Consider the following 23,734-nt stretch of genomic DNA (forward strand, 5'->3'; position numbering starts at 1 on the left):
CCTATTCTTTATAAAACTGAAGTGCTGAACTGATGGATTTTTTTTTTGCTGTAATAGCACCACTGCAGTACAAACCATTTGTTGTTGCCCTAATAAATGGACTTTTCCTACAACTATAATCATTTTTTTTGAAGAAATTGTGTGCTAAAGCAGAATCACCTGAAAGTGTGATTAGTTCAAAATCCTTATGCAGATTCTCCTTAGCATTGAAAATTTGAACTGTATTAAAGTGTCAGTTCTAATTGTAATGAAATACCATTCTTCGACCTTCTGGATGTGGATGTAGCTGTGGAGCCCATGCAATACACACAGGGAATTGTATTCTGCCCTCTCGGTCACAGATGGATACATTAAGAAGACTCAAAAGTGTTCTCTCGGGAAACCTGGTTTCTTGACCACAAAGATTCTTTCTACTGAGCAACATTCCTTTTCAGATCTCTATCCTAGGAGATAGAGATCAGTCCAAACAGGGTCCCCTCATCATCCATCGCCTTGAAAAGATGCTTCTGGTAAGAGTTCGCAGGTAAGAGAAAAAGAGAAACGACACAACTTAGTTATATTAGGGGATCATATCATGTTTAGATAATGACAAGCAAAATTTATACCATAAATAAGTGCTAAAGGAACCCTATCCAGAATATATAAGAATATCTCTTTATCAAGAATAACTAGATAATCTAATAGGAAAACGTATAAGAAATGTGAACAGGCAAGTCACAGAAAGGAAAACATAAAAGACAATTTAAAAACTGTAATAGAATGCTCACTCTCAGTTGTAATCAGTAATTATAAATTAATATAACACCAAGATATAATTTTATCTTTAGTAGATTGGGAAACATTTCTAAAGTTGGAATGTGCAGAAAAGAGTTAGTGGCAGCTGGATGGAACGCTAAGGTGGCCCTTGGCTGGCATCTGGGAACTTGCATTTCAGGGAATTTCTTCTATTCTGATAACCGGTAAGAGTGGCTTACTATGTCTAGACTGTGTGCCCAAATGCTATCATTTATGCTTTTTTTTTTCCGAGAGTCTGGAGATTTATTTTGTGCCAGGCAAAGGCTGCTTACATGACCAACTCCCGGGCCCTGGGTGTCTAAGGAGCTTCTCCGGTGGGCAGCTTTTCATATGGGTTCTTTGGGGAATGTGTGTGCGTCCTGTGTGATGCCATTTGGAGACAACACTTTTAAACTTACACCCGATTTTCTCTGGACTTTGTTCTGTGAGGCTTTTTCCTTTGCTGATTTTACTTTGTATCTTTTTGCTGGAGTAAACCGTAGCCATGAGTACAACTATATAACGAGTCCTCTGAATCTTCCTAGTGAATCATCCAATCGGGAGTGGTCTTGGGGACCTGAAAGATAGTGACAATAGCAAATGTTGGCCTAAGTGTGGGAAAACAGGACCGCCAAAACTATTTATGGAAAGGCAAATTGGTACCACCATTCTGGGGATGAATTCAGAAATGTGAAGATAAGTCGAAGATATCTATGTCCATTTTCAGGTTTAGATAATCTAGAGAGAAAAACCCCACACATTTGCTAAAAAAAAATTAAGGGAAGGAAGCATTACGGTGACATTTATAGCAGCATTGTTTATATTGGAAATAGCTTAATTTTCTATGAAGGATAAATAAATTTTGGTTTATTTTAATATTGAATATTATACAACATTTAAAATAAGAAAAATTACATCCATCAAACATGATTAACATTCTGTAAACTCATATGGGTGAAAAAAGCAGAGTTATATTGCTGTAAATTTAAAAGACACAGAATTCCAGATATATAGATAAGATACAGAAATATGGCTGGGCGTAGTGGCTCAAGCCTGTAATCCTAGCACTTTAGGAGGCCGAGATGGGCAGATCACAAGGTCAGGAGATCGAGACCATCCTGGCTAACGCGGTGAAACCCCATCTCTACTAAAAATACAAAAATTAGCTGGGCGTGGTGGCAGTCCCTGGCGTGAACCCGGGAGGCAGAACTTGCAGTGAGCCGAGATCGCGCCACTGAACTCCAGCCTGGAGGACAGAGCAAGACTCCGTCTCAGAAAAAAAAAAAAAAAGATACAGAAATATAAAATAATGGCAAATCAAGAGAGCATCTAAGCCCCATTTTCCTCAGTTAAAATATGAAATTGTCTTATGATAAGCTCTGAACCCCTTTCTTGGAAAAAGCTCTACATATAGTCATGTGTTGCATAATGACTGGAATACGTTCTAAGAAATGTGGCCTTAGGTGATTTAGTCATGCACACATCATAGAGTGCACTTACATAAACCTAGTTGGTATAGCCTACTACACACCTAGGCTATATGGTATAGCCCTTTGCTCCTAGGCTACAATCTGCACAGCATGTTACTTTCCTGAATACTGTAGGCATTTGTAACACAATGGTAAGTATTTGTGTATCTAAACATATGCAAACATAGAGAAGGTACAGAAAAAATACAGTGTTGTGATTTTGGACCCATGGTATGTATGGCTTTGACTGGAACTTTGCTATACAGTGCATGACTATATTTCTGACCTATGTTCTCTTTTCTATTTACAAAACAAATCTTGAATTTCAAAGAAAGTGAAGATGCTATGACAAACTGTCTTCCAACTTATTTTATTGGCTCACTGCCCTTGACAGTTAGTAGACAATTTATAGACATGTCTCTTGAATAATTGGCAATTAATTTGAGATTAGATGCCAAAATGTACAGTATTTTTAATCGAATGTGAAGGTTGAGGCTTTTCATGTCCAAATGTCATGGAACTCAGAGTAAATGTTAACTGGCAGCATAGTAAACTCTGTCTTTTTGCACATCTGCAGTAGAGGGGAGTTTTGGTTTGATGACCATAAACCCTAGCTACCTTGGCTAGTTTGAATATAAGCTTAGGTGTAAACCAAGAGCTTATACTTAAGAATGCCTTCCAGGTGAGGCATGGTGGCTCACACTTGTAGTCCCAGCACTTTGGTAGGCTGAGACAGGAGGATTGCTTGAGCCCAGGAGTTCAAGACCAGCCTAGGCAACATAGCAAGAACCTGTATCTACAAAAATTTAAAAAATAGCTGGACATAATGGTGCATGCCTGTAGTCCCAGCTACTTGGGAGGCTGAGGCTGGAGGACTGCTTGAGCCTGAAAGGTTGAGGCTACTGTGAGCCATGATCACACCAATGCACTCCAGCCTGGGTGATAGGATGAGACTCTGTCTCCAAAAAAATAAAAAAAGTAAAATGGTTTCTAATCTATATGCCCCTGGTTTATCTTGATAGTTACCACATATGATCCATAAGGATGTACAAATCTTTGTTATATATGTGATAAAAAGATACTGTATCTGAAAACTCCTTTGGAATGTTGCTTTTGATTTAAGCATTTTGGATATCATAGACATCTTTGCCATGGCTCAAATTATGACTGTTAGTGTCTTTTTAATGTTAAGAACTCTTGTCACCTAAGAGAAATTTAAAACCCTACATTCCCACTGCCTACATTGCAGGCAATGGGAATTTTGCTGGTAAACATTATTTTTTTACTCAATTTCTAGAGTGCCTTAAAGCTCAAGCTGGAGTTAGCAGGTAGAGAGATCACATATCAGTGACTTACTAGTTGATTTCATTTCCTGAACTTCAGCTCCAGCACAATGCCTGGAATACATTAACCACACACTAAATGTTTATTAATGAGTTTACATAGGTCCACGCTATTTTAGCACAAGTAGATTTTTATTCACTTCTAGAAACACTAGAAATATCCTTTCATCCAGATCTCTGTAGGTCTATATTTTGTTTCTGGCTATTTCTAAGCCAATAGAATAAATTTGGTTTGCATGGATTTTTTTTTTAAAAAGAGTAAGAGTTCATGTTTGGACTGATTTTCTTTCTCTGCCCCCTCACCTCAACAATCGTCCATTCAACAACATCATAATTATAATTTCCTTCTTTCACTGAGTGTTTTCTTTTTGCCAGGCACTGTCTGAATATATCATCCCATTTAATCCTCACAACAATCTTGTGACAGAGCTAATATTACATCAGTGTTCTATTGTTACAGTTGAGGAAAGCAAGGTTCAGAGATTAAGCCCTGTGCTCAGACTCACCAGCTAATAAACAGTTGAGCCAGGATTCAGAAGTAGGCATGTCTGGCTTAACTACCTAGATTTACTTTCTTTTTCCTTTACTTCAACTCTCTAAAGAGAGAACTACGTAACTGTGTGACTCACACATAGTACTCATCCAATCATCCAATCATTGTATATATTTTAAACTTTTGAAATCGATTTTATTGGTATAGCTTACATATAATAAAACGTACTTGTTTTATGTGTACAGTTCTGTGAATTTTGACAAATATATAAACCAATGTTATTAATCTCAATCAAGAATATTATATTGGGGCCATAAGTGGTGGCTCACAGCTGTAATCCCAGCACTTTGGGACGCCAAGGTGGGCAGATCACTTGAGGGCAGGAGTTCGAGACCAGCCTGGCCAACATGGTAAAACGCCATCTCTACTATAAATACGAAAACTCGCTACACGTGGTGGAAGATGCCTGTAATCCCTGCTACTTGGAAGGCTGAGGCATGAAAATTGCTTGAGCCTGGGAGGCAGAGGTTGCAGTGAGCTGAGATTGTGCCACTGCACACAAGCCTGGGCAACAGAATGAGACTCCATCTTAAAAAAAGAAAATATTATATTGGCATCTCCTCCAGAATCTTCGCTTGTGCTCCCCATTTTAAAAACTGATGTTAAAAATATATATTCACAGGATATTATAAAAAATAATATAGAGGCCCCGTGTATACAATCCTCCATGTATATAAATCATATAGAAGTCCTTCACCCTGTTTTCTCAATTTCCAGTGGGGAAGACTCATAGATCCATAGATTTTATTCCCTTATGCCCTTTGCAGTCAGTTTTTACCTACCTTCAGCTCTCTGTAACAACTAAACTGTTTTCTCTCACTATAAATTAGTCCGTTCCAAAATATTTTAGTCCATCCCAAAACTTTGTATATGAATGAAATCATGCAATATTTTATCTTTTGTGTCTGACTTCTTTTGCTCAACATTCTGTGTTTGAGATTCATCAGTATTAATGCATGCATTAGTAGTTTCTTTTAATTGCTATGTAGCACCCCACTGCTTGACTGTACCACAGTTTGCTTATTCATTCACCTGTCAATGGACATTTGGGTTGTTTCCAATTTTTGGCTATTTGTAAGTAAAGTTGCTGTGAAGATTCATCTACAAGATTTTTTTTGTGGCCTTGTTTTCATTTCTCTCATGTAAATAAGGGTGGAATTGTTGGGTCACTTGGCTATTGAAGGTATGACTTTCTAAGATATTGACAAATTGTTTTCCTAAGAGGATGAACCATTATGCCTGCTAAACAGTATATTTGAGTTCCTGTTTCCCTACAACCTTGCCAACACTTCATATTTTCAGTCTTTTTAATTTTTGTTATTCAAGTAGTTATTTAGTGGGATCTCATTGTGATTTTATTATTTTTCCTCTAATGACTAATGATGTCTAACATCTTTTTATATGCTTAATAGTCACATATATTCTATTGTGAACTGTCTGTTCAAACCTTGTGCTGATTTTTTTGGGGGGTGGGTTCATGTGGCATGTGGGTGTCTTCATTCAGTAAATACTTGATGAATGATTGAATCACCTAAGATTGGTTTGAATATATGTATTTTCCTTTTGGCCACTTGAAACAGTGGATATAATACCAAATAAAATAGCTCAAATTGGGTTTTATTATCTATTTCAAAATGAGCAGGTGTAGCTGGAATCTTATATTGAACATGATATTAAAGTAAAGATCAGTAGTTTCCTGCCCTAGGTAGGAAATACTATCATCTTAACCATCACTGTCATCCTCATGATTTACTCTTTTTGACCATAGGGAAGTTACCATTTGAAGACATGAGTTTTGTAGCTCACGTGACTCCTGGGTTGCTGCATTGTTTCTCTAAGGCTAAAAATGCTCTTACCCAATTTGTATCTTGTCTAAAAATGGAAAGACAGTCTCAGCCTAGTTATTTTTAGCTGTCATTGAAGCATCTTTCTCCATTAAGAGTGAATGCTAGTTAGGTTGATCTACAAGCCTTCTGTTGATCCTGTAGACTGTAATTTGTGATTATGATTTTTTAAAATGTATCTCTTTTCTATGACACATTTTTGTGATAATATAATATTTTTAGCTTTTCTTTTGTTCTCTTAAGTGTAGAGAATTGCAAAGAAATAAACACAGACTCACTTAGATAACTATGCTTAACAATAACAACAACAACAACAACAACAAAAAAGCAACATACATGTAGTGTTTGAAAAGCAACACAGGATAGGGAGATGTCTATGTCTATGTCTCTCTCTCTGTCTGTGTGATGAAGAGTGAAGTCTACTTATTTATCCCCAGCTCAAGTCCTTTTTTGTAAATGAAACTGTTGTTAAAACTTTCATATGATTCCTCCTATTACCCAGTCTCTCCTTTCCCAAATTCATTTTTACAGAAAAGGAATCAGACATTATGCACAGTTCCACACATTTTCTCCCAATATCAACCCACGAAAATCTAACTTATGCAAAGTAGTTGTTATATGGGTGAATTGTGCTTTAATTGCTCCCTTTTGGTTGTTTCCAGGTTTTTGTTTTTATTTATTTACCATCATAAAAAAAGCTATAGTAGGGCCAGATGCAGTGGCTCACACCTGTAATCCCAACACTTTGGGAGGCCGAGGCGGGCGATCACTTGAGGCCAAGAGTTTGAGACCAGCCTGTTCTACATGAACAGCCCTGTTCTTTACTAAATGAGACGCCCTGTCTTTACTAAAAATATAAAAATTAGCTAGGTGTGGTGGTAGGTGCCTGTAACCCCAGCTACTCAGGAAGCTGAGGCAGGAGAATCGCTTGAATCTGTGAGGCGGAGGTTCCCGGGAGCTGAGATCGCACCACTGCACTCCAGCCTGGGTGACAGAGTGAGACTCCATTTCAAAAAATAAAAATAAAAAAAATAAAAAAAGCTATAGTAAATGCTCATGGAAATTTGAAGAGATTACAAGTATACCTGTAGAGTAAATTCCTGCCATTCGAATCCCTGGTCAAAGAACATTTTATGATTTGACAGTTATTGCTGGATTGTCTTCTTTAAGGTTTCAGTAATTTACGCTTCCAGTAATAGTGTCTACAAGTGTCCATGGCACATATTTAAATGTAATAGCCTACGTCAAACACTTCGATATTTTGGCCTTCTAGTATTATGTGAGATAGGATCTCCAAGTTAATGCATTGCCAGTGCTGTTTTATCTTTATGACATTCTTGCTTGACTTTACCCTTGCAGAGGAAAATCTAAAGTACATCCTCCTAATGAGTAGGGGTGGCAGGCTAGAATTGCATCCTGTGGCTTTCTTGCAATCAGTTCTTGGCTACTCCTTTCCTAGGAGGCCCTGTTGTTGATGTGGTATGTCTATTTTATGTATTTCCTGCAGGAGGAAGGCTGAACAAGGACCTGCGACATTTTCTCAATCAGCGGTTCCAGAAGGGGTCTCCTGATCATGAGCTCCAGCAGACCATAAGGGATAACCTTTACCGCCATGCTGTGCCTTGTAAGTAGCCAGACTTTGGCATCTCACTGCTGGGTATGTGTGTGTATGAAAAGGCCAGAGGAGAAAGGAGATCTCAACAACTGGTTCTGGAACACCTGGTGGCTGGCCTACCGAGTGACTCCTTAACTCAAGCAAATCATAATTCAATAACACAGTGTCGTGGTGTGCCTGGGTTTCAGTCATGGCTCTGCAATGTGGGGCAACTTATCTACCCTTTGTAAGGCCCACTTTTCACATTAGTGGAAAGGACATGTCAGTAATACTAGCTTCACGGAACTGCAGTGAGGAGTCAATGCGATCAGGTACAGAAGGCATTTTGTAAGGTAATGGTGTGCTGTAAGCCTCCAGAAATGTTAATGTTTGCCGTTATAAATGGAGTAGACCTGGCCAGCGGCCTTCGGACTGACCTTTGTGGAGACCCCCAGTGAAGGGAATACCCCAGTGGGCTCTGTCTTCCTTCCTAGGGTTCTCCTTTTGGCCAAGTTCATCAGATTCATAAGTCAGGATTTTATGTATAATTTTGTTGAAAGAAATGATTTCCACAGATAAAAAATCCAAACCCCCAAACCATTAGATTACACCAAATCTGAAAAAACAAGACACAGAACATAGGAATGCTGAAAGCAGAGTGTCTGTAAAGAAAGGCAGCCTGTCTGTCTGTCTATCTATGGTGGATAAATTGGCAGCTCCGTTGTAGTGAAATATCACTGTACTGTGGCACACTGTGTTCCTGGTTGTTTAATTTCTTTTAAAATACAAGGGAAGAATGATTCTGGTTTTATTACTTAGAAGTTTCTTTTCTCCTCTCTGTCACCCAGTCCTTCAAAGTTTGGAATTTATTTTCTTAGACATATCATTTTTTGAACCAGCAAAAGAAAGGAAGAATAATTTAATGTTCAAGGTATCATGTTTATTTCTATGATTTGTTTGCTATAAATGGTTTTCTTTAAAAAAAAACTTGCAAATGATATGCTAGGGTGCTAATGTTTTCTGATACTACTGTAAAAGAATAAGCAGAACTAATCTAAGGCATTCTGTAGATTTTAAAGGACTTAGACTGTAGTTCTAGATGATAACCTCCATAGATCAGATTCTAGAATAGTCCCTGGCTCTCCATTTTACTCATTAGTAAAACAGAGGCTCTGAGAGAAGAAGAGGTTTGTTACAAGTAACTTGGGACAGGGCCCCAAGGTTGACTCTGTCCATGGAGTGGCTAAGCTGCATTTGACAGAGAGGAGGTTGTGATGATGTGTTAATGTGAACTTGTGGTCCTCAGTTCTTTTAGTCTTTTAGCATTGAAGTTATAAACTGTAGTCCTAGTAATAACCTTGTAGTAATTTCTTATATTTTGGCTTAATAATAATTAATTCCTAATGCTAATCACATAGGTAGTGCAGGGATTATCATTCTATTTTTACAAATCAAGAAACTGAGGCAATGAGGAAGCTAATAAAATCAAAGCCAAAGGTGATCAGGGCTTCGAGTCTCCTGAGTTCACCATTGCCCTGCCTCTTCTGCACTGTCAGGGATTCCTCCTATAGTAACCCTTTGAAGTTGGGGGTCTTTAACACCCATTTTACAGATGAAGAAACAAAGTCACAGGGAGGGTCAGTAAGTGGCAGATCTGGTCTTTTTAACTCTTATGTCATCTGGGGCTGTTTTCATAGCTGCCCTGTAGCTGCCTCTGAAGTTGTAGTACAGCAGGTTGAATACAATTTTGCAGAAATCAGTAATTGCAGAATCATGATTGTTCTCTGTGTAATTTTTCCCCTACTTAGATTCCAATTTAAGAAATGGGGATGAAGCAAATGAGCACACCATTTCTTGATGCATCTGTGGTGTTACCATGGTTACATTTTGGCATGCTTTCTCATTTATTTTTTCCACTGATTTATTGGACCTGACTGTGAGCTAAATGGCTTGATTTTAAGCTTACCACTATGTAGGAATTGGGGCAAAAACGAACTCTGTCTTTTAAAAACAGTGGAAAAATCATGTTTGTTTTTGCTTGTATAAAGCCCATTGGCATTGACGTTTTATGGCTGTGAAACCAGTAAATCAGGAATTTGGAGAGCAGAAATGGTGTTCCTACTAAAAGAGAAAACAGGTAACAATTCATTTTACACTTCCTTCATAAAATGGGAAGGAAATTCAGAAGAGGTCTGTTTTGGAGTCTGGTGGAGTGTGTGTGCCTTTGAATATGAGTAGACTGGGACTTACTTGGGATTCTTTCGACTTATGTTACTCTGGCCACATTTGTGTTTATTTTGATTCTATGGCCCATGTGACTGAGAAAGCCAAGCTCTCCATCAGCCTGTTGTGCTAATGGATTAGGAAGCCGTGGATTTGGGGAATGGATTCTCTTGATGATGATGTAACTGTGCTGCAGGGAAATGGGCTCGTGTAATCTGTATATTCCAGAACTTCCTGCCACTGACATTTCAGTGACTTCGGTATTTTGAGAAGAGATGACCTCATGAACAGGTGCTTGCGGTGGGGGTAGACATATTTCCCTATACATTTTAAGAGGCTCATGGGTCATTGGAAATGAAGAAATAAAGCTCCTTCATTCTCAGGTTATTTTTAGCATTGCCATAATGTAGTGGAGCTGTATGTGCATCATAGCACACTTTACCACTTACGGCTTAGTTTATCTTAATTCTCTGGCAAAGGAAATGCAGGTAATAGCACCCCTGTTTTACTGGCCAAAAGATGAAGCAACAAAATTGAACTTTCTCAAAATTGTACCATTTGAAATGCCATATTACTCATTCCTCATCTGCTGCTATTTTACTTTTTAAAATTTGTAACAGTGTTGTTGAAATATAATTCACATACCATACAATTTACCCATTTAAAGTGTTCATCCAGTGCTATTTTTGTTATGGTTATTATTATTCTCCACTCCCCTTTTATTTTCCCTTTATTCAAGAACTTTTATTATTTCTACAGTAAGAAGAAAGGGCATGTTAGTTGAAATTTAATTATATTTACCATTGAAAATACCACTAGAAAAACCCCAACAGAAAAGAGATGCAGATGCAGAATGAGTTCAGGGGCCTGTTGTGAAGTCTGAGGGCTGCTCTGCTGGCTGTGTGGCCTGGCACAAGTCACATAACCTCTCTGAATCTCGTTGACTCTTCAGTAAAATGGAAATAGTAGTACTCACTCAACTACTGTCTTATCAGATACACATAGCAATCCTATAAGGTGAGTCTTATTAAAGGAAACAGAGGCTCAGAGAGGTTAATAGTTTGCTTAAAGTCACACAGCAAGTAGCATGGTCAGGGTTAAACCAGTTCTCTGTAACTCTCAAGTTGGGTGTTATTAGTAATAGCCTGATTAGAGTAATATACAAACAGACTATTGAGAGTAAAAGAACAAAAAATGTTTCTGATGGCTGAATTTAGAGCTCTAGTTGCTTAAAATAATGACGTTTTATGTCTTGGATTTGGGAGCAATGGAAGGCACAATACCTTAAAAATAAGTATATTCTCTCTGATGTTCAAGTAATTCACTGGTTGTACAATATAATTTTAATAATGATTATTCAGATTCAAAAAAATCATTACATGATTTTCTTAGCATATCTAAGTTTATCTTATTTTCCATTAGATCTTTTCTTTGTGTACCTATGGAAAACCACAATAAGTGGGTTTGCAATGCTTGTAAACATGCCTACTTCTCTCATTCCTCAGAACCAGCTGGCTAATATTTCTCTTTCTCGCCCTCCAGTTTTGGTCACATTCCCAACCCCTCCCACTCTGCGCTTCAACCCTACAAACTTCATATTCCAAACACACTTTGTGTCTTCTTATAAATGGGTACATATTATTTTTTCCTATTTTGCTGCCTATCTATCTGACCAGTTCACAGTCTTCTTTTTAAGTTTTAGCCAGATGCCACTTCCTCCACGAAGTCCTCCATTGCTTCTGCAGATTGGGCCTGTTGCCCTCTCCCCCTACTCCCCAAGCTGCATTCTGTGACCTCCTTCGTGCCTGTTTTGTGCCGGATTGTAGTGCCTGCTGCATGCCTGCCTGTCCTAATTCGATTCTAACTTTCATGAGTCAGGCAGCATATCTAACTGAGTGACCAGGCCACTCCTAGCTTAGTGCCTGGACTATAGGATAAGTATTTGTTGAACGAATGAACAAATGAAGAAATGGAAAAAGATATTCTTTCTTTTTCTTCTTTTATTTTTTTCTTCCTTACTTAGCCTTTGAGAAAAACAGCAGAATTGCTTTGACCATAAGGCTTTCAGAATAAAAGGAAGGTCAGAGTCTTGAACCCCAAAAAGGGTCGTGGATGACTGATAAGAACTTCACTAATTACTTGGCTGATAATCGAAGCGCACAAGAAAAATGTCAAAGCTCCCATGAGCTTGGAGCTGGAGTGCCCGTTCACAGCTCCTCCTAATTGTAGTCTAGATATCACCATACCTCCTGCATTGATAGCCTTCTTGTTTTATGACTTCTTGTCCTAGCTGATGTGACAACATCTGAGATTCTTGCTTTGGAATGGCCGCTTTTCCCATGAAGATAAATGCATTACCTGACAGGGCTTGTCATTTACGATACTGCTGCTGTCAAAACGAGATACAACTCATCCAGTAGTGCTGGTTCTCTGTAATGCTGAACAATGCCCCTCCCATTCCTCCTCACTTTTCTGGACTCAACTGTCATCTTTCTTTTCAAGTAAAGGTCGCCTAAAAGAGGAAAGGATAAGTCAGTTTTGTTCTGCAGCTTAACACTTTGTTCATCAAGGCTCTTCCCAATACTGAGACCATTGTAACCGGTCTAAGAGGTATTGATCATTGACTTAAAGGACTTTACAGAGGGATTACATGTGTTTGATCTACAAGGCAATTTAAATTTGATGTGGTAAACATAGGTGATACTGGTCTTTATACAATAGCCACATTCAAAAGGGCATTTTAGCATCTGCTATCATTGCCTATTATTTTAAATGGGGCCATAAATTACTATTAGTTCTATTTGAACTTACAGTTTTCTGTTAAACATAGTTGTTTCCAGGATGGCTTGCCTAAAATCAACCACTTTTCCTGTGATCTTTGACAATTAGAGCTGATAACATGAACTAGACCTATTTGTCAGCAAGTGTCCAGGATAAAGAACTGGATGTTGGAAAATAGTTTGTCTCCTGGAATGCGCATACCTGTGTTCAGGTTGTGTTGGACACTGGTGGAATGCTTCCGGTCATAACTCATGAACAAGAGAGTTCTGCAAGCATCATAGGACTGATCAGATAAAGAGATAAAGGTCACTGGAAACTTTCTGTCTATTGCTGTTTCTCTGCCCTTGTCCTCTATCTAAACGAAGGGCTGTCTAAAAGGATTGCTTTAGCCTTTACAAAGCCTAGCCTGTGGCAAAACTATGACTAGTAACAATAGCAATAGGTCTCCAGCTTTTGCATACCTCTGTCATGATATTTCTCTCTGTCCCTTTCTCTTTCTCTATCATGTCATCTCTAACTTTGGCTTCATCTAAAGGACACAAACTCTTAAGGATCTGAACTCTTCGACTCTATCTCTTTTCTATTTAACCACAGATGTTTGTTGCGTATAATGTAAACAACATTTATCTTGATCAGCTTTCTACTCTTTTTCTCCCCTTCTCTTCTACCCATCATGACTGTATTTTCCCATGTGCCCTTGGCTTGTCTGTGATACGGAGACTCCTCCCACCTACTGACCCACCCCTTGACTGCTTACACCTGTCCTTCTCCATTGAAACTTATTTGTTGTGCATTGGTTTGCTATTGGGCTTCCTTTAAGAAGACAAGCATTAGAACAAAGAAGTGAATGTTTCTTAATGTGGTATGAGGTTCCCTTGTCCATCATATATTTGTGACTTTAAATGTGGTTCTGTCCAAATTATCCTGTGTAAGAGGATGTTCCAACAGAGGACATTTATGGGTAATCAAATTCTTACGCTTTTGATTTGTTTTTATACTCCTCATAATGTTTAGTACAAACTAGGTACATAGAAATCACTTTAAACACAAGATTGCCCATGTCAAGGGTGTTACTGTGTCAAGGATATCACTGCACTACTTGTACATGGTTTCCTATTTCACCATGTATAAGGTGAGCTATGATTTATGTTTCACAAAGTAAGGTAATAGTCCAGGCAAGGAGTTTTGTGCCAAATTAAAAAATCATGAGATTAGATAACAATACTTTTTGTTTAGACGTGATTTGGAGCTAGAGTATGGGCTCAGATAAGTGTAAACACATTTTTATCCATGGGACTCTCCGATGGAGCACTGGAAGGTGGTGAGGGAAGCAGGAAGGTTCTTTATTATTCTAGAGTTTTATTCATTGAGGAACTTGGAGCATCCCTGGAACCCTCCTCATAAATACCAGCAGCATCCCCTGTATTTGTGACAACTCAGAGCAGAAAACCACTTTGCATTTCTACAGTGCCCCTTCAGGAGCATTGAAGCGTGGAATCTATATTTACCTCTTGCTAGGGGAGAAGTGAGTTTTCCTGTTAGTGAGTTTATGAGAAGGACCTGGACATTCCTGACCGTGACAATTCCTGTTCTCTTGGGGGCTCTGTCTGATCCCAGGGAAGCGTGCATTCACTGTCCATCCCTGCTGGAAATCTTCTTTGGGTGGGTCTCATGGGGAAGACAGTGGTTTTGAGATTTGCTGGGGAATGGGTTTGGTAAGTGTAATTTTGGGGGTGATTTATTAACAATCCCCTTGTTAACAAAGATCTAAAGCCATTTTCTCCATTGTAGCTTTTGTCAGTAATAAAACTGACATTGTGATTGGTGGATTATGCCATTTATTACAAGGCTTTGTTTATTCTAGTCCATGTCAGTTACTTCTATTGATACTCCACCTTACTTACCTTTTTCTTGCTTGCTTTTTCTCTTTCTTTCTTTCTTTTTTTTTTTTTTGAGACACAGTCTCACTCTGTCTCCCAGGCTGGAGTACAGTGGCATGATCATAGCTCAGTGCAGCCTCCAACTCCTGAGCTCAAGTGATCCTCCCACCTCAGCCTCCAGAGTAGCTGGGACTACAGACACACGCCACCATGCCTGGCTCTTTTTTATTTCTGTTTTTGATCTTATGTATTTTATCAGTCCTTCTCCTTACAGCTTATCTAGAGCCATTTTTTTTTTTAAAGCTTTAAGATTGGCTCTGAAATTCTAAATTCTGCACTAGACAGGACAGCTGGCATTCATCACTCTTTGTCAATAGAGAGCCTACGTACTTTACAAATATTGTTTGGTTAGTTGTACCATGATGCTAGTGGTAGTTGTCACTGTCATTACATATGAGGTAAAGCAGGAGCAGAGAGGCTGAGTAACTCATCTGACACCATGCTTTCTAATTTAAATATTGATACCTTTTTTAAAAAAAACAAGTTGTGTTTATTGAGTATGCCCAATGTGTCAGGAACTCTGTTAAACACATTACCTACATTATTTCATTTGATCCTCTGAACCTTTTGAAGTGTAAGCTATTATTATATCAATTTTCCAATGAACAAAATGAGATTTATAGAGGCTCAAGTGCATACACTTACAGAGCTGAGTTTGATTTCAGTCTGATAGACCCCAAAGTTATTATCTTAAACCACTGCATTTTACAGCCATTTGTACTATTCGTTTACTTTAGCACAATGGTGTAGGTAATGGAAAAGAGAACCACTGGAAAGGCCCTTCCAGCACCTTCAGGCCACCTTTCAGAGCCCATTCAGCATAGTACACCTGGACTCATGCCCTGCCCCTGTGTGTCATTAGCACTTGTCTTGTTGAGTCTAGAACATTCAGATGTGATGGGCTTTCAGGTGTGGTGGACCTGAGAATCTGGCAGGCTCTACCACTTAACCAGTTTTGTTGGCTTGGGCAGGTTACTCATGCTTCCTGTGACTCAGTTTCCTCATTATCTTTCCTGATGTTTAGAAGAAGTATGGATGCACCCAGCCATGAGCTTGATACTTTGTAGGCCCTCTGTTAAGACTGATCCTTCTTCCTTACCCCTTTCCCTTCCCATTCTAGCATGACTTCCCAAACACTCTTCAGTTTCTCTTTAGGCTTTGAGGCCTTATTTATATGAAGATTCTTTTTTTTCTTTAAAACAAGCTAAGTTTTAAAAAACTGACTTTCCAGCATTTGCTGAGTAACAACCCAATACTAGATGCCAGGCAAGAATATAGTGAAGATTAATAATTGGATGATTTAGCCAATAATAGGCATGCTTGAAACAGCACATTTTTTGCCTTTTCCCAGCATCAGCTAATTCCCCAATGTTCTGTTTCTTTGTATTTGTTATTATACGTTGTTAACCCTAATTGCCATTGTATAGTTGCTGAGTGGATAGAGTCCTATTGGAGAAAAAATGGGAAAAAAATTACAAACGTAAAAGCTCATAACACTGGACTTGATTTATATGTGTCTGTTAATAGATTCAAATAAACATGGTTTGGCTGGTGTTCTTTATTCTAAGGTTCTCAGGGATGTAGAAAAAGGGAAAGCCATGGGAGTTTTAGATTAAATTTAATTAGAGTTGTGGTAATTTATAATCTTCTTGTGAAACCATGTTAGATCAGACCTCACCACTTAATAATAACATCTATCATTAATCGAGCACTTACTGTATGCACCAGGCACTGTGCTAAGTGATTTACAAGCTTTGTTAGCCATCTCTGAACCCTGTAGGGCATAGTGTTATCAGTCCTGTATTCTGTATTCTGTAGTATGAGTGCAGCATTTGAGGTGTGGAGAGCTTAGGTAGTGGCATCTCCAGGGAGGCACAGTTTAATAATGATGGAACTCAGATTCAAACCTAGTTCTAACCACCTCCAGAGTCCAAGCTCTTGGTTTATTTTTCTGCCTGCCATCACCTTAAAGACCATTTTTGTAAATTAACATATTAAATTTTAAAAAAGAGTCTCCTCCTAATAACATATGGATTAGTATTTGGCTGAGTGTAGGATACTAATATATCTATTTGGCAGTCATGTTAATTTATTTAATTGCTTTATAATTTTAGCTGACATTTTTCATCAAGAGTTGTTGCAATTATAAAGCAATTTCCATGATGATTTATGAAGGCACATGAAAGTTTTCACAGTATCCTTACCATGTATTATTTATTTTGAGGAAAGGATATTTTAGTTTCCCAAGAATCATTTGAGTCAAGAGAATGAGAAATAATATATTTTTAAAAATTTCCTTGTATCAAATGTGTTCAATAAACGTAAGTAAAATTTCTGGCTTCTATAGTGGATTGTGTGTATTTCTTCTGTGCTCCAAGTAAGGAAATTTCACCAATTGTGTTCTCATTGCCCTACCTAGTTTGTGTTGGGGAATGAACTGCCCAAAATTTAAACAAGAAAATGTCAATTGTGTTATTTTCACTACAATATGAATAAAGTAGACTTTTAAAATGATCAATGACATATTTTTCTGTTGCATTTAAAATTAACCAATAACACATCACTATATTTAGGAAATACATGCTAATGTATTTAGGGGTAAACGGCCATGGTGAATGATACAACTTATGCTCAAATGGCTACAAAGCATTAAAAATGGTTAAAAATACATTATGTATGGGAGGAGGGAGAGAGAGGACAAATGACAAGCTGGTAGGTTAAAACGTTAATAACCAGCAAGTCTGAGTGAAGTGTGTATGGTGTTATTTGTACTATTCTTATTCTTGTACTGTTCTGAAAATTTGATATTTTCTATAAAAGGAAAATCGACCTATACCAAAAAATAAAAAATAATCAAACAATTATAGTTTGGGAGAAAGGGGATTATATGTGAATATTATGTTTTCGTCTCTCTTCCTCCTTACTTATATCAGTGTTTTTAGCCTAGAATTGAGATTTTGTTACTACCTTGATAGATTGTGTTCATTAAAGTATAGAGAGACTAGCCTGAAAGATATTGTGCACATATTAAAACAAGAATCTAAGTGTTTTCATTATAGTTTCCCATTGAATACTTGTAGAAATCTTGTAAAGGAAGTAATTACTATTAGTATCTTCACTGATGAGGAAACTGAGGCTAATAAAGTTAAGTGGCTTGGCTTACAATTATCAAATAGGACTGCAGCTCAGTCAGGTTGGTTACAAGAACCCCCGCTAATAACCACCACTGTTCTTTCCTCAGACTATATATGTGTATATATACTATGTATGTATACACATACATAGTATATAAACATATACTATATACTGTATATACACATATATGACACTATATATACTATACTATACTAGTATAGTATATATAGTACTAGTATATATATACTGTATATACTAGTATAGTATATATAGTGTCATATATGTGTATATACAGTATATAGTATATATACAATATTCTTTCTGCTGTATATACATATATAGTATATATGTGTGTATACATGTGTGTATAGTATATATACAGTATATACAGTATACTATATATACTGTATATACAGTATAAAGAGTATACTATATATACTGTATATACAGTACACTTACATATATACTATATATGTATATACAGCATAGATGGAATACTGTATATATACTATATACTATTTATACTATATATAGTATACTATACTCTATATTATATATATAGTATATATACTATATATACACTATATGTATGTATATATGTATATAGTATATATACTATCTACTATATAGTGTATATATACTATATAGTATATACTATCTACTATCTACTATATATACTATCTACTCTATAGTGTATATATACTATATAGTATATACTGTCTACTGTATATATACTATATACTATATGTACCTGTATATATACTATATACTATATATATACTATATACTATATATATACCTGTATATATACTATATACTATATATATACCTGTATATATACTATATATATACTGATATATATACTATATACTATATATGTACCTAAATGAACGTGACATTTTTCTCCTTTCCTGTCTCATAGGATAAGATTACAAACAGACCTTACAGAATTATTGGAGTTGCAGTTTCTGTATTCTTAGATTTCATCAGTTAACTTGAGGGATACATATTCCTTATTTCCATCTCGAAATGGCTTTACACAGTCTCAAGTTCACTTAATTAGTGACTTGGGAAAAAAAAAGATATATCTGTTTCAGTGGAATTTTGAAAAACAATGTTGCCTGAGTTGTAGTTAAAGTGTTCTTTAAATGTATAATATGACTTGGAAATAAGACATCATGTGAAATCATCAGGTGGACTGAAATTCTGTTCGAATTCTGTCAGTGTTGTCTACCTGACCCTAGCTAATTCTGGGAATCTAGATGGCTTTTTCCCCAGTGGGTAGAAGTTTGTGGCTAATACAGGTTTCATTAACTTTTTTGTTTGATGTTCAATTCTAGTTCTCCCAGAGGTGAGCTATTGAAAGGTGGGCATTCAGTCTCATGCATTGCTTCAGAATTAGATACCCCATTCCAATCCACATGAGTCAAGGATGCTATAAGGGGAATTTTGTAACTTCTTAGCTCACTGTTGAGTGGATCATTTATAAATCAAGAAACAGTTAGATATCTAAGGAACATGGAGTAGGTAAAAAAAAAAATCTTGTTGAAATAATAATTGCTGTTTTGTTCTGAATTTGTATTATATACTTAAGGGTCTGGCCTGTCCGGGCACATCAAAGTCTCTTTCCCTTCCTTTCTCCCTCTCCCCTTCTCTTCTTCCAGTTCCTTCCCCTTCTCTCTTTCCTTCCTTTCCTTCTACCTCAGAATGGTCTATTTCTTTCTCTTATTCCAGATTCTGGGAGTAGAATGCGACGATTGTGAACAATTGCTTGTGCTAGTCATATGCGGGTTCTAACAGAGACCCTTTAAAAAAAATGAAGGAATCAGGGCATGATGGCTCACACTTATAATCCCAGCACTTTGGGAAGCCAAGGTGGGCAGGTCATTTGAGCCCAGGAGTTTGAGACCAGCCTGGGCAACATTGGGAGATCCCATCTCTACAGAAAATTACCCAAGTATGTTGGTGCACACCTACAGTTCTAGCAATTCAATAGGCTGAGGTTGGAGGATCACCTGAGTCTAGGAGGTCGAGGCTGCAGTGAACTATGAGCATGCCACTGCACGTCAGGGTGGGCAACAGAGCCAGACCTTTTCTCAAAAAAAAAAAAAAAAAAAAAAAAATAGCAGTGGCTCGTGCCTGTAATCCTAGCACTTTGGGAGGCTGAGGCAGGTGGATTGCTTGAGGTCGGGAGTTCAAGACAAGCCTGACCAACATGCTAAAACCCCATCTCTACTAAAAATACAAAAAATTAACTGGGCATAGTGGCACGTGCCTGTAGTCCCAGCTAGTTGGGAGGCTGAGGCAGGAGAACTGCTTGAACCTGGGAGGCAGAGGTTGCAGTGAGCCAAAATCAGGCTACTGCATTCCAGCATGGGTGACAGAGCAAGACTCCATCTCTAGAAAAAAAAAAAAAAAAAAAAGAGAGAGAGAGATAGAGATAAAATAAATATAGCAAGTTATAAAAATCTTAAGTGCATGGTTTGATAAATTTTCACACACACACGTGCACACACACACACTCATCCATATAACCATTACCCAGGTCAATATATTGAACACTGAGGATTTCACCAGCTCCCTTGTGTCTCCTCTTATTGAACGCTTCCCTTCCTTCCCAAAAGTAACCATGATTCTGATGCTATCACCCTGGATTATTTTCGTCTGTCTTTGAATTTCATATAAATGGAATGATAAAGTATGTATTCTTCTGCTCTAACTTTGTTTGCTAACATTACTCTCTGAGATTCATCCATGTAGTTTGAATGTACCAGTAGTTTGATTTTTTTAATTGCTGTGTAGTCTTTGATTGTATGAATATACCATGATCTGCTTACCCATTCTTCTGTTGATTTGTTTCCAGTTTTTAGCTACTGTTGTGAGCATTGTTATACAATGGACATATGTGCACAATTCTAGGAGTAGAATTGCTGGATTAGAGTGTAGTCATATGTTCTGCTGTAATAAATATTGCCAAATAGTTTCCAAAGTAGTTATACCAATTTGCACTCACACCTACACCGTGTAAGAGTTCCAGTTGCTTCTCATCCTCACCAACATTTGGTATTATGAGTCTTTTAAATTTTTGCATATCTTGCTGGATGTGCAGTGGTATCTCATGGTGATCTTAATTTGCATTTTTCTGTTGTAGAATGATATTGAACACTTTTTCAAATGCTTATTATCTATTTGGATATCCTCTTTCATGAAGTTTTTATTCAAGTCTTTTTCCATTTGTCCGTTTTTTTTTTTTTTGAGATGGAGTTTCACTCTTGTTGCCCAGGCTGGAGTGCAATGGTGCAATCTCGGCCTACTGCAACCTTTGCCTCCTGGCTGATTCTCCTGCCTCAGCCTCCCGAGTAGCTGGGATTACAGGCACCTGCCACCATGCCTGGCTAATTTTGTATTTTTAGTACAGACTGGGTTTCACCATGTTAGCCAGGCTGGTCTCAACCTCCTGACCTCAGGTGATCCGTCTGCCTCGTCCTCCCAAAGTGCTGGGATTGCAGGCATGAGCCACTCCACCTGGTCCCCATTTGTCTTTTTCATCGGATTGTCATTTGCTTTCTGATTTGTAGAAAAAACTGGGTTTTAAATTTTGACTCTGTTGCTTATTGGCTGTGCTTGCACTGGTTGTCTAACCTTTTTGAGCTGCTTCTATTGAATGGGGCTAATGATACCTGCTTTGTAGGTTGTGGTGAGAGTCACACGATGAAATGTATGTGAGTTCCTAAGCATAGTTCCAGGCACACAGATGGCATAAGTAGTATTAAATTTTTTTTTAAATCTATTCTTAAATTGGTGAACAGTTCATTAAGTTGTTCTGACATTTTTTTCTTCCTTCTCTTTTCTTGTGTGCTGTTCTCTTTTTTATACTTGTAGTACAAAAGGAAAGACAGTGGCCGCGTGCATAATACACGGTAGGCCGAAGCACCTGATTTGTTCAAAGGAACACTTGAGGTCATATTAATTCTCCTAAGAAATTTTTCTTGTAATGGGGACAAATGAGGACCAGAAGTGAGTTTCCAAAAAGACAAAATAAGATAAAATATAGACATGGGACCCAATTAAAGAAATTTTACCTGTCCAGGGTAGTAGTGGGGAGCACATAAAAATAGTCAGTGGGCTTTGTGCCTTATTTCCTCTCACTCCCTTGTCAGTTTCTCAGAGACTCAGTTTTTTCATTTGCAAAGCAAAGATAACAATGCCTATTTTAAAGGGTTGTTGTGAGGCCTAGCACAGTGCTTGGACTCCTGTAAGCACTTTATATAATGGGGGCTGCTGTGGTGCGTAATGGTCATGATGGGAGTGAGGATGATGTTGAAGGTGATGAAGATACCACTTCTGTTAACAGAGGCATTGCCTGCCTTTACTGTTGCCTGTTGAAAAGTTGCTTCAGGGGCAGATACAATAGCAGTTTCAGGGAGTGGTATGACCTGTAGCAGGAAGGGGAAAGTCAGGAGAAAAGAATTTTCTTCTCTGCAAGAGACTGGGGTAGATACCAGCTATTTGACAGAGAGGCACTATTCTTGGATGTCCATTTGCACACTAGATTCATGAGTGTTGGGGATTACCTGGGCATCCCAAACCATATTACAGTGAATTATGTTATTGTTATTTATGTATTTAACATATACATATATTTTCAAAATATATAGAAAATATCAGAATGGGAAAAAAATCATAAGGACTTAGGCAGTTATTGGAGCTTGCTTTAAAAACCCATATCAGTGTTGACCAGAATCTGTGTTTCAAGAGAATTGTCAGGAAAAGCAGTCTTAGGCCAGGAGTGGTGGCTCACACCCATAATCCCAGCACTCTGGGAGGCCAGGGTGGGTGGATCGATTGAGCTCAGGAGTTCGAGACCAGCCTAAGCAACATGGTGAAACCCCATCTCTACAAAAAATACAAAAATTAGCCGTGCCGGGTGCGGCGGCTCACATCTGTCATCCCAGCACTTTGGGAGGCTGAGGCGGGTGGATCACTTAAGGTCAGGAGTTTGAGACCTGCCTGGCCAACGTGGTGAAACCCCATCTCTACTGAAAATACAAAAATTAGCCAGGCATGGTGGTGGGTGCCTGTAATTCCAGCTACTCAGGAGGCTGAAGCAGGAGAATCACTTGAGCCTGGGAGGTAGAGGTTGCAGTGAGCAGAGATCATGCCACTGTACTCCCGTCTGGGTGACAGAGCAAGATTCGATCTCAAAAATAAACAAACAAATAAATAAATAAATATCCGGGTGTGGTGGCACACACCTGTAGTCGCAGCTACTCTGGGGGCTAAGGTGGGAGGATTGCTTGAGCCTGGGAGGCGCAGGTTGCAGTGAGCCAAGATTGTGCCACTGTACTCCTGCCTGGGTGACAGAGCAAGATCCTGTCTCAAAAAAATAAATAAATAAACAAAATAAAAAAATAAAGAAAGTAAAAGTAAAATAACCTTCAGGGCACTGAGAGGCACAGTGCAGTGGTTGCTGAGTAAACATAGGTTTTGGATGTGGAAAGATACGGGTTTGAGTCATAGCCCTTCTGTTCTCTGGCTTTGTGATCTTGGATAAGTTCCTTTCTGAGGTTTTGCAATTTATAAAATTGGGACAATAGTATCATCCCCATAGACTTGTAGGGAGAGTTAATTAACATAATACATGAAAAGCACCAAGAGAGGCTCTGGCACATAGTAGGTGCTCAAATTACAAAAATATGTCCATGTATCTGATGAGTAGAAATGCACATTCTGTGCTGATTGAAATAATCATTTAGTAGGCAGAGTTGAATGGATGCAAAGGAGGAGGGAAGGGGTGTTTTACATGTAACTACCCTGCACACAGTAGGACTTGCTGGATCTCCTCTCTGGGTTGTGGGTAGAAGTGGACTTTCATTTCAGAGTTTGATTCTGTAATTCTTTCATCAAAATATTTGATGTTTCCTAGAGCAGTTGCAATTGAGATATGTTTCCTATGTAAGTAATCTACCATTGAACCTGAGTTGGACAATGTATACTTTACTAATATAAGGCACACTGATGGGCACACTTAAATAGTAAGTGTGATATTGTAGACTTATTTTTTCTGTCTCCTTCATT

The 23,734-nt window shown here is 38.0% G+C and overlaps 1 protein-coding gene across 30 annotated transcripts in view; it reads left to right on the forward strand.

The window, feature by feature from the left end:
* The window catches only part of MAGI1 (membrane associated guanylate kinase, WW and PDZ domain containing 1), a 679,422-nt gene that overhangs the window by 408,251 nt on the left and 247,437 nt on the right, over positions 1-23,734 (forward strand). For all 30 annotated transcript variants that reach the window (XM_063661855.1, XM_054483404.2, XM_063661857.1 and 27 more), the window contains exon 2: positions 7,491-7,607. In XM_063661855.1, the coding sequence (XP_063517925.1) occupies positions 7,491-7,607 (117 nt within the window). The remainder of the gene's footprint in view (positions 1-7,490; positions 7,608-23,734) is intronic.

This window comes from Pongo pygmaeus, chromosome 2, assembly GCF_028885625.2.
Source record: "Pongo pygmaeus isolate AG05252 chromosome 2, NHGRI_mPonPyg2-v2.0_pri, whole genome shotgun sequence".
NCBI classification, from domain to species: Eukaryota; Metazoa; Chordata; class Mammalia; order Primates; family Hominidae; genus Pongo; species Pongo pygmaeus.